This window comes from Paroedura picta, chromosome 5, assembly GCF_049243985.1.
Source record: "Paroedura picta isolate Pp20150507F chromosome 5, Ppicta_v3.0, whole genome shotgun sequence".
Classification (NCBI taxonomy): Eukaryota; Metazoa; Chordata; class Lepidosauria; order Squamata; family Gekkonidae; genus Paroedura; species Paroedura picta.
The window spans coordinates 58,687,293-58,699,333 of NC_135373.1; the positions used below are offsets into that span (position 1 = coordinate 58,687,293).

A 12,041-nucleotide genomic window follows, 5' to 3' on the forward strand; every position below is an offset into this window, starting at 1 on the left:
ATTTGACTTCTTTAAATGGCTCTCTTTGTCTTTTAAAATAGCTTACCTATATATACGTCTGAACATCTAGCAGTGGTTTAACTTTCTCTATAATTTGCTTCAAGTTAGTACCTATGGTAGGAAAGCACAAATACATTTATAATAAAAAAAATTCATCAGGTTTCCGTGTGTGTATGTGTAGGTGTACATACATGCATGCATAGACAAACAATTATTAGCAGGGCTTTTTTGTGACAGTAGCCTCTGTTGAGTACCAACACCTTTTTTCAAGGCTCTCCCAAGTCATGAGAGCTGCATTGATCAAAATCAGCACAATCATATATGCGTGATAGCACTTTTTTCTTTTGCAAACCACCCCAACCCTGATTATTAGTATTCCTTTATTTTCATGTTGCTTTGCCTATATTCACCTTCTTTTACCTATTTCTGAATTCGCGAGCGCATATTATTTATTTGATTTGTATGACTGCCGCTTTCGGAAGCCAGCTTGCGGTGGTTCACAATATTTCAATACAAATCAGTACATTAAAACCGTTAAAATTCCCCATTAAAACCCCATAACAATATCTACCAATGATAGAGTTGTAATGATTTCAGTGGAACCTGAGTCAATCTAATGAACAAAAGATTAAGATTCCTTTCTGTTGAAATGTTGATCAGGTTAGATGCTTCATAAACAAATACTGGGTCAGTTAATGTGTCCTTGTACTACCAAATATCACCACTTCTTGTTTGAGCCTCTTGTGGCGCAGAGTGGTAAGGTAGCAGAAGTTGCTTAACTTCTTGTTTAGCAACTCTCAATTAATTTAAAACATTAACAAAATCAAAGGGAAGCTTATGTAAATTACTGAAGTTACCCAAATTGTACAAAACTATGAAAATAAATTCCAAGTTCTCATATTGTACACAATATAAGTTCTCATATTGTACATGATTTACAAACCTACCTTTTATCTGTTAACCATCCTTATTTATTGACTTTATTTTTACCCCATATTTCTCCCTAATGGTGGGCCAAAGCAGGCCACATCATTTTCTCCTTCATTTTATTCTCAGAACAGCCCTGTAAGGACAGGCAGGCTGGGAGTTAAAATCCTTGGGAATGGTCCCCTCACTCAGCATGCCCTGCATTGGCTTCCTCAAAGGAGGGAGGAAGAGAAGGAAAGGCAGTTTGCCTAGCCTGTTGGTATTACTTTCCTTTACTTGTCCTGCACTGGGCTCAGGCAGCCAGGAGCCACCTCCCTCACCTGTCTCACACAAGGCTCATCCACTTGGCTTTGATGAGTTCTCCCTAAAAGCCAAAACAGTCCTGAGAAGTTGGAGCCCGTCCTACAGGGCTGCCAGCTACAATTTGGAAAATTCTTAGAGATTTTGGGGTAGAACCCGGGGAGGGGACTCAGCTGGTCTATAATGCCACAGAACCTATCCCCCAAAGCTTCTGTCTCCTCCAGAAGAAGTATCTCTGTAGTCTAGAGATCATTTGGAACCTCCAGCTCCCACCTGGAGGTAGGTAAAATTAGTTCCTCTGTGGGAAATTAATACTTCATTCTAATACATTCTACTCCTGAAGTTCCTCTCCTCCGGAAACACCATCCTCCCCAGGCTCCCCTTCAATTTTTTTGGAGTTTCCTAACCTGTTTCCTTCCTCTTGCCAATCCCCATATCATCTCCATGCTGCATTCTCTCTGCACGTGTGCGAGCAGTGTGCATGTGTGAGCATATTCATGCAGCTGGGCAGGCACACAACAGTCGGGGCAGCACAGAGGTGGCCATTGCAATGGCTCTGCTGCTGCCGGCCGCTGCCAACGCTCGACACTACCTGTCGCCATCACTTGCGGCTGCTGCCGCCATCCACTGCTACCCCCGGCCGCTGCCATGGCGGCAACCAACCTGGGGAACCCACAGAAGGGGCCAGGCGTGACCTCTAGTTTGAGAAACACTGCTCTAACTGTTATACCACACTGGCTTTCATACAGTGGCTGCTGTTAAGCAGTAGCAAGATGTCATGCCTATTTGAGTCATGCAAGTCAGGTGGCATCAAGTCACCCAGCAATTGCTGTCAAGCCTAGGGTTGCCAGTCTCCATGTGGGACCTGGAGATCCCCCGGAATAATCACTGAACTTCAGACATCTGTCCTGTAGGAAATAGCTGCTTTGGAGAATGGACTCTGTGACATTATACCATGATGAGGCCTATCCTTTCTTCAAACTCTGTATTCTTCAGACTTTATCATGAAATTGTCAGGAACTTCCCAGTCTGGAGTTGGCAACCATAGCCAGTCTAGGCACTAATAGGAGAGTGTTTACACTTGAAAGCTCACACCTTGAATATATCTTTGTTGGTCTTAAAGGTGTCACTGGACTCTGATTTTGTTTTATTGTGCTGCTTCAGACCAACACAGCTACCCACTTGAATTAATGTTTTAAATTTACTGAAGATCGTCTAAAATTAGGAGGGATATATTGTATTTTGTTCCAGTGATATGCTCTTTTTTTTTTTTAATAGAGTTAGACCTCAGCTGGCCAAAGAGAAGATTGAAGGATGCCACATCTGCACATCTGTTACACCTGGCGAGCCGCAAGTGTTCCTTGGAAAAGATAAGGCCTTCACATTTGATTATGTGTTTGATATTGAATCCCGGCAAGAGGAGATCTACATACAATGCATAGAGAAACTGATTGAAGGCTGCTTTGAAGGATACAATGCTACTGTGTTTGCTTATGGTCAGGTAAGCATTAGGCATGCTTCAGAATAAACTGCTGTTAAATAAACAATGGAAACTTTCTGCCCAATAAAAGTAAGGAAGGATTTGTGGTCATTCATATATTTATATTTATATTTATATTTATATTTATATTTATATTTATATTTATATTTATATTTATATTTATATTTATATTTATATTTATACTTATACTTATACTTATACTTATACTTATACTTATACTTATACTTATACTTATACTTATACTTATACTTATACTTATACTTATACTTATACTTATACTTATACTTATATAAATCCCTGGAGTTAAAAGGGACCATTCCCAGGGATTTTAACTCCAGGGAAATATATTTATATTGGGCAGTTTGCTGGCTGCCCAAAATCTTCACAGGCAAATTTTGCATTCCCCCCCCCCCCCCCAGTACTTGGCCAAAGAAAGATGACTGTATGGCTTTTTATGACTTTCAAAATATCAGCAACTATATAGAAGATGGCAGTTGGAGTCACAGTGATCTGTTGTTCTCGTGATCTTGTTAATTCTTTGAGTTTTTGGGCAGGGAGCAAAATTGTATATATGATGATATATGTTAGTGACCACTGGTCTTCCCTTAAATTTAGACTGGAGCTGGCAAAACATACACCATGGGAACTGGGTTTGATGTTAACATAATGGAAGAAGAACAGGGCATTATACCACGTGCTGTAAAACACCTTTTCAAATGTATTGATGAAAAAAAGCATACATCCATTAAGCAAGGGGTTCCTCCTCCAGAATTTAAAGTGAATGCTCAGTTCTTAGAGGTAAGTCTTTGGTAATAACAAGATATGTTTCCTTGGAAATAGTTAATTATTACATAGTCTATTTATATTTTATAGTCCAAATTGAAATTTGCTTAGCAATCATGTGTTCATCATTAGTTAAAGCCCTGAACAGTTGGGACATTTCTAAAAGACTGACTCTGTCCTCATGACACCTCCCACCCAGTGCCTTTGTTCTGCTGCATGTGGTGGAGCCTGGCCCTCGATTGGTCCATTTGAGTACAGTTGTGATGAGGGTTTTTTCTGTATGGCCCTGACATGGTGGAATGCTCTTTGGAGACTTGGGCCTAGTGGCACTTGTCTGCATTTTTCCTGTAAAATGGATTTATTCCACCAAGCATTTTACTAATGTAAGTTTGGGGGACTGTACCATTAGCACTGTTGATTTTTTTTTAAATGCCAGAAGTTTTCATTTGCTCTGTGCCAAACTTTTCATGGCATTTGATTGAAATTGTGGCTTTATTATTGTTATACTGTATTGGTACATTTTTAGGCACGTCAACGGAAGGACAAGATAGAAATCTATTTAATTCAATAAGGACTGCAGTTCTAACAACAGTTTCTTTGCTATTTACAGTATCTTTCATATGTTCAGATCTACAGAGCGTTGCTTTTTAAAATGACTTTAAAGTTTCCTGTCCATCGGATTGGAAATCTCCATAGTTTACCCTCCCTCACATAAATTCTTTGTCATGGCTCATGAGTGCAGTTTCATTTGCTGCAAAATGATTTTTTTTCAGGCCCAAAATTAAAAAAAAAATCAGTCAGGGTTTTCAAGAGAGATGTCTAAATTTATCTAGCTTCTGACCTAGCCATGGATCCACAAGCAGAAAGGAAATTTAGGGTGAACACTTCTACTTAGGAAGAGGAGGAGGGGGATTTTAGCCAATTCTTTTGCCTCACTGCATCTCATTACTTTGACCTCTGTGATGATCCTGAGATTCCTGAACTATAGAGCCTCTATACTGGGGGCTGGGATTAAATAACTGAAGTGGGAGATAGGAAAGTTGCCACTTACACAGCACATCACTGCATAGAATCTAAGACAGAGTCATTACTGCAGAGCTTTGTTTGTCTCTTCAGAATATTAACAGAAAGTATTGTGGCACTGGACTAGCTTGAAGTTGCTGTTCATAATAAGGCACTAGATTAAACTCTGTAGCTAATGTTTGCCTACAGAAACCGACAGATATACCAGCTACACAGTATAGAAGTCTTGCCATCACAGGATTTGGACTTTGCTTTCTGAGTACTTTGAGAATTAAAGAGTTGCTATGTTTTCACCAGGTCGCCATGAGCAAAAACAAAACTGAATCTCTTACAGGATTGACTTCAGGCTCTAAATGCATGTGCAACTGATAGCTCTAAAATATTTTTATAATTTCTTATAATAATCCTGTAATATGGTCTTGACTAATAACATTTGAACAAAGCAGAAATAATAAATTAGTTGCTGTGTTACTCTAAAGTATGAAATCGCAAAAAAGAAAGTGCGTAGCCTTGTCTGGGAGAAAAGGCCTTGAAGAGTATACGTTGTTTAAAAAAGATGCAACAATTTTTTTTCAACTCTGCCAAAGCTCCCCCATCAAAAAGAGAGACATCCTATAGTAAAACAACAAACAAAAAAGACACCATATCCCTACCAAAAAATGTTTCCACAAATAGCAAGACTTGAAGGTCAAGTTTTAGTTATGTGATATTACAAATGATACAGTTTTGTATTTTCTTCTAGCACCTGACTTTGTAAAATTATCACCTCCATGCAAAAAAAAATAATTAAATTAAAATACCTAGCCACTTCTTAGAGACTTGTATTTGTGCTGACAGATCAACAAAGCATAATACATTTTGTTTTCTTATTGTCACTGTAGTAATACAGTATCTCTAATGTTCAGCCTTTTTCTTTTGTCTTTTCCATTTTGCAGCTTGCAATCAGCAGTTTTGGTCAGGTTCAAACTGGTATTGCCTAATTACACAGCAAGAACCCTTGCAGATTTGTGTGTATGGTATTAGCCTTAAAACTGCACAGACACCAAAAATAGCAGTAGTTCCCCCAGTCTCTAGGAGACTCTTAATCCTCACATGACAGGGTGAAAGCAAGAGCAAAAATGTATGAAATGCCTCTCCAAGGTTAGTGGCAAGCACCAGGTCCCATTCTAGAACATGCAGCTGAGTAGTCAAGGGCAGGTCACAGAAATTCTGCCTCCTTTCTCATGCAAAAAGCTGTGAACAATATTTGACTTTCACTGTTCTCTAGGGAAAATGCCTATGAAAAGAGCAAGAAAGGTATAGCTGGATCATGATGACCTTTACTGAAATGATCTTTTCTCAATTACCCTTTGACCTTTGTCCCTCACTAATCTCCTGTTAGTGCCCAGATACTGTAGTGCCGAACTGAGACATGAATAGATTTGTTAGATGATGTTTTTTTTTTGTTTGGGCTAGCTCTCTATAAGGAGGTTTTAATCATAAGATTCTGGTACCATCTTGCTTTCAAATAAATGTGATGGGGTTTTATCATGTTTTATGGGGGTTTTATATTCTACGCCACCATGAGTCTCCAGAGAGTTGTAGGCTAAAAAAATTTAACAAATAAATAAATAGAGACATTTTATATTTTATTGTTCCTCTGAGGAAGCAAGTACCTCCAGGATCTGCTTTCCTTCTCCCAGTGTCTCCAAGACTACAAGCATAGATGTAATGGAATGTTTGAACAGGGACTGTGCTTCTGGAAACATGATGGCCTTATGCCAGACTTTTTAGGGATGGTTTTAGGAAAGATGGAAAATTAAGACATGCAGAGAAGTCCAGAAACAAGAAGACATGGAGTGATGTAACGTCCTTCTCACTCTGCTGTGAAGTAGTCTCTGAAAGCATCATGTAAATAGGCATGATTCAAGAAGTTTGGACAGAGATGCTGAAAACCATTACGGGCCTCTGGATAAAGATTCCATCTACCCTCTTCCTGTAATGATCTCGATTCAAATTAAATATCACAACAAAACAAATCACTTGGGTTTTAATATGCATATATAATAACAGCAAAGATTCACATGTCTTTCTGTCTGTCTATTGTGGCAGACATGCATAACTCATCAGAAAATAAAACTAGGAATCTCAGAATTGGCCACCTGCTTCAGTATGATTGTGGGAGTTTCAGGCTCCCAAATTAAAGGAACCAGAATATCCTGTCCCAGATTATCCCAACGCTTCTTGCAGTGGTAGCTAGTTCTAACTTCTGTTCCTCCTTTTATTACCACTATAAGGAAGATTAACATTCTTTTATCATGCATGCAAAGGCTAGGGGAGAAGGGAAGCATATTTTTACTAATTTGATAGATTATGGGGAAATATTAACTCCTTCCTTCTGTTCATAATAGTAGAACAGGTTTGCTGTTATTAAATATAGTTTAAGTTGACAGCTAGAACATATGAGAAGTTGAGACCAAGACTGAACATTGGGGGAAGGGGAGGCAAATTAGAAGAGGGGAAAGAGGAATGTCAGATCATGAAAGGAAAAGAGCAAAATGGAAAAGTACAGGAAACAAACAAATGAAGGAAAATACAACAGAAGTTTTAATGTGTTTTTTTTTTATAACCATTCACTAACAATGCTGCCCCTTTGCAAAATCTGACTGTCTAGACAAATCCATTGAACTGGGTGGAATGAAAGAAAAAGGAAAACCATAGACTTCTAGAGACAGTGACCTTATGAAGAGGCTGTATTTTAGCAATGACTGTAGTTTGTTCTGGCTTGTCTTGTTTTGCTTCAGTGCTGACTTGGTTGATACATTTAGCAGGTACTGATCAGGAAGGGATTCTCTCAGCCTCTTAGTAAATGTTTTAGAAATTTGCCCCCCCCAGTCCTCTCCTCTTAGCAGCTGAGAGTAAGAGGGGGGAGGTGAAAATTGATGGTTTTTAATTGGTATGGCTTCTAAAACTTTCTCATTGACCCTACCCTTCCCTTCCCTGAGCATCTCTCCACTTGCTACAATTTATTTACCTGGATTTTTTCCTTAAAAAAAAACAGAAGCATTTTTATAGAATTCTTTTCTATGCATTATTGTGATTGATCATTATTGGAGATCATGTTACCCAGGATCTATTTATTTTAATATCTCTGTCCTGCTTTTCTACCTTATAGGCCTACCTGGAAGCTAACCACACACCCAGGAACATACAAAACTGCCTTATACAGAATCAGACCATTGATCTATCAAAGTCCCTATGGTCTACTCAGACTGGCAGCAGTTCTTCAGGGTTTGAGGCAGAGATCCTTTAAGTGAAGATGCCAGGGACTGAACGCATCTTCCACTGAGCCACAGTCGCTCCTCATAAACGTTAATATCACAGTAAAACAGAAATGTAAATACAAACATACACAAAATAAGAGGTCTAGAAAGCTAACAGCAGTGATGCATATTAGGAAATTCTCGAGGCCCCCAAATTGCTCTGAAGGAAAATTGTCAGGTTGGTATCTGAAAGTTGGCAAGGGAAAGTCCAGGTGACTCTTCCCAGGTTCCATAATCTTGGTATGACTTCTAGATGTACTTTGTGTGGTGGGGAAGCATTGGCATGGTAGCCATAACAAGCAGATTACATATTAATACTTTTGAGTTAAACTCCAGTACAGTTTGGATATGTCATACATTTTAATGGTGTTCATGGTGACATGACTACTGTTCTCCCTTTTAAATTAGCTTTACAATGAAGAAGTACTTGATCTCTTTGACACAACACGTGATATTGATTCGAAAAACAAAAAATCAAACATCAGAATCCATGAAGATTCCACAGGAGGAATATACACAGTGGGAGTCACAACACGGTCTGTCAGTACAGAAGCAGAGGTAAGTATACCTGTATGTTAAATACTGTGATGTTTTGGGACAGCTGAGTTCCTACAAAAGTCAGCTTTTTATCATGGTAGTTTGGGTCAAATTTGGGGCCTCTGTAAATTCTTTCCCCAGATTATTGGGCTGCAAAGTGTTGTGAAGGGTGGATTTGGATGCAGTGGGGAACATAATTTCTGTCACATTGAATTCTTCACACCTAGGACAGTTTTATGGTCCATGTGTGGAAGTATTCAAAAAACGGTGCTAGATCAGGATAGTAGCAGGAGCTTAATATGGGTACTATCCTTTTGAATTCTTTTACCTAGGTGAGGAGGTACAGTGCTCATGCTTGTTTCATGATCTAAATATCTGAGACCATGAGTGAAAGGTCTTGATCCATCATTAAGGAGGCATCAAAAATTACTCCCAGGTTCCTGGCCATGTGTGTAGCAGTAAGTTGCACTCTGTCCAGTCTGAAGAGGCATGCTTCCTGGTCTGGCCATTCTTCCCCAACCATAGGACCTTCATCTTTGAAAGGTTCAGTTTCAGGTGGCTTGCTTTGAGCCACTCTATAACTGCCTTATAACACTGTAATATAGAGCTTGGAGGGGCATCTGGACAACTGTTAGGAGATGGATGCCACCAGTATATGGAGACACCCAGCTCTAAGTCCAAAGCTCCAGACTAGCTTGGAAAGAGGGTGCATGAAGATGTTAAATAATAGTTGGCAACAATGTGACTGGTTCTCCCCAATGGCAATTCTCCATTTTCAACTGTGGAGAAAGGAGGTCAGCCACTGAAGGGCAGTCCCTTCAATTCCCACATCGATGGAGTGACGAGCAAGAAGCTTCTGGTCTACCATATGGTGTAGGATCCTGTGATCCATCTGAAGAAAGCTCTGAAGTTTGTTCCTAGAACTGGGGCAGCCACATGGTCTAATAGCAACATGAGCTGGGAAACTGCAATGGGGAGGGGGAACAGAGTGAAATTACCCTTTCACTGATGAAGGAGTGAGAGAGGATTTTTGCTCCTTCCCCAAAGTACTCCCCAGATATGTGTGGCTATTAGAGCACTCAGCTGCTGCAGTAAACATTCCCAGGGTCAGAAGGGACTGTTTGGAAAAGAATAGGCTGATTGCCACCATAGGTCATGGGATCCAAACTTCGGAGTGGTCTCAACTTTACCTGGCAATGCCAAGGTGAAATGCTAACTAGGTGCTCTGTAACTGACTCCACAGCCTCCAACTAACACCCTACACTTTTATTTCAGGAAATCAGAAAAAAATACCATGAAAATAATGTGCTCCTTTATTTTTGAGGGTCAACTGTTAAAAGGCAGGCTGGTTAAATGTTTAGATGTGTGTCTTTCTGTTTGGCTTTTTTCATTTTTACAAAAAAAAAAAAAACCCAACAACTATAAATGTAACTTTTTCATTTATACAGATGATGCAGTGTTTGAAGCTGGGTGCTTTATCTCGAACCACCGCCAGCACTCAGATGAATGTTCAGAGTTCCCGTTCGCATGCTATTTTCACCGTCCATTTGTGTCAAACTAGAGTTTGTTCTCCAGTTGATGCAGTATGTATCATAGGTGCTCCTAAATCTTTGCAATAAGGTTGCGGTGTGTTTTTAAGGAATGTGCTGTGGTATTGGAATAGATTTCCTCCTCGAGATTTCCTCTTCTAGTTGAAGAGTTTTGCAAGACTCAGAACTCAAGGCAAAAGTGGGATCAGTATATACATCCTGAACAGCAGTCATCCTTTCACACAAAATACAGATTGTAGGGGAAAGCTCTTGCTGTCTCTAGCAGAAGTTATTTAAATCTGGCTCTTTGTACTTTTACTATTTACCACATGATCCTTGTGTTTCATCCTTTCACCTTGGCAAGTTGATTCTGAAAAGGGGCAGTCAGACTACTTACAGCCTCTCCTTTTTCACTGCGTCATCTGCAGTATTTCCTAATGCAGGCCTTTTCCCCCTTAAAGTGCAATAGATATCTTTCTTGAATGTGAAGAAAAGCAGTGCAGAATAAAAACCTCTCTAGTTTTGACTTCAGGAACAAGTCATATAATGTTTTAAATTAATTAAAATGTCTGATTGGTGTTTTGTTAAAAAACATGGTTGTAATTTTTAATGTAACAGTCTAGGATGTACTGAGATAGGTAGTCAGATTGTTTGTTTAAAGCAGTCCCTGAATTTTAGTCATCTTCTCTCCTAATACCCAGCTATTCTGGGAAACTAGAGATTTCAGGTGAGTCAGCACTGATGCAACTGAATCCTGTAAAGATGAAGGTGACATGATACTGCCTACTCAGAAAGATATTTGAATTTGCCTTTAGTTTCAGTCTTTATGAACACAAATGGCTCCTTTTCTCATCGTTTTCTCTCTTTACCCTTCTTGGTAAGAAATATATTTTTTTCTTTTTGGCAAATATCTAGGCAAATATCTTGCCTTTGTGTTATACACATTATACCATTCTTATTGCATGTTTAATTGGGTATCTGCCTAGAGTCTCAGGGTGGACTATAAATGAAGCAAATAAATTAGTAATATTTATTAGTAATATGGCAACCTTTTGATCATTTGAGGAGTTCAAGTTCCAGTACTGGTCATTTTGGATTGCTGTTCCATCCTGTTTTAAGAGGATAATAAGAAATAACCATGGAGGCAAAAATGGAGGATGGTTGGGCTTGGAAAAATAATGATTCTGGGAGTTAATTGCCTTTGGATATGATGCTGCCCATGCCATATACTATTGATGCATCATAGAATAAATAGACCCAGATGTTTTAAAATGTTTTCCTCTTCAACTTTTCTTTTATTGCAGGACAATATGACAGATAACCGAATAATATCAGAGTCATCTCAGCTGAATGAGTTTGAAACCCTGACTGCTAAGTTCCACTTTGTGGATCTGGCAGGGTCTGAACGATTAAAGCGCACCGGAGCTACTGGAGAGAGAGCAAAAGAAGGCATTTCCATCAACTGTGGCCTAGTAAGTTCGTACTCTTATGCTACTCTGGCAGCAGTCTCCTTTTGATCTCTCTTGTGTAGGAGAATTTAAAGGGTGGAAATACTTGATTTAAAGGATGATGGCAATGGAAGGGTCAACAAATGACACATTCCTTAAGGCCAGATTAGGGAAGGGGCTGTAAAGAACCTGCTTTGCATGCAGAAGGTCCAGGTTCAATCCTTGTCTTCTCTAGCTAAGGAATCATATAAAAGGTGCCATGAAAGATCTCTTATCGAGGCCCTGAAGAGCTACTGTCAGCCAGAGTAGTCAGTATTGATCTGGTGTATCTAAGCCAAGCAAACAAGGTTATTGTAAACCCAGAGTTACTTCTAGCCTAAGATTTCTAAACCTTCATTTTATTTATTTATTTGTTTGTTTGTTTGTTTATTTATAAAACATTCTGGAACATATACATAGAACACTATCAAAATCAGTATAACAATATATAACAATAACATACCAACTAGAACAGTATTTCAACAATAACTTTGACACTCCCTCAGTAGGTTCGATCCCTCAATCTGGGGGGGGGGGGGGCTGTAGATGTTATGGGTCAGTCAGCCTCACCAAATGCCTGGTGGAAGAGCTCCCTTTTTCAGGTCCTGTGGAATTGTGGAAGTTCTGGCAGGGCCCTGATCTCTTCAGGGAG

At 39.3% G+C, this 12,041-nt stretch overlaps 1 protein-coding gene across 14 annotated transcripts in view; it reads left to right on the forward strand.

The window, feature by feature from the left end:
- The window catches only part of KIF21A (kinesin family member 21A), a 118,465-nt gene that overhangs the window by 34,573 nt on the left and 71,851 nt on the right, over nt 1–12,041 (forward strand). For all 14 annotated transcript variants that reach the window (XM_077338203.1, XM_077338209.1, XM_077338215.1 and 11 more), the window contains exons 2-6: nt 2,506–2,728; nt 3,344–3,526; nt 8,245–8,394; nt 9,822–9,956; nt 11,207–11,374. In XM_077338203.1, coding sequence (XP_077194318.1) covers nt 2,506–2,728; nt 3,344–3,526; nt 8,245–8,394; nt 9,822–9,956; nt 11,207–11,374 — 859 coding nt within the window. The remainder of the gene's footprint in view (nt 1–2,505; nt 2,729–3,343; nt 3,527–8,244; nt 8,395–9,821; nt 9,957–11,206; nt 11,375–12,041) is intronic.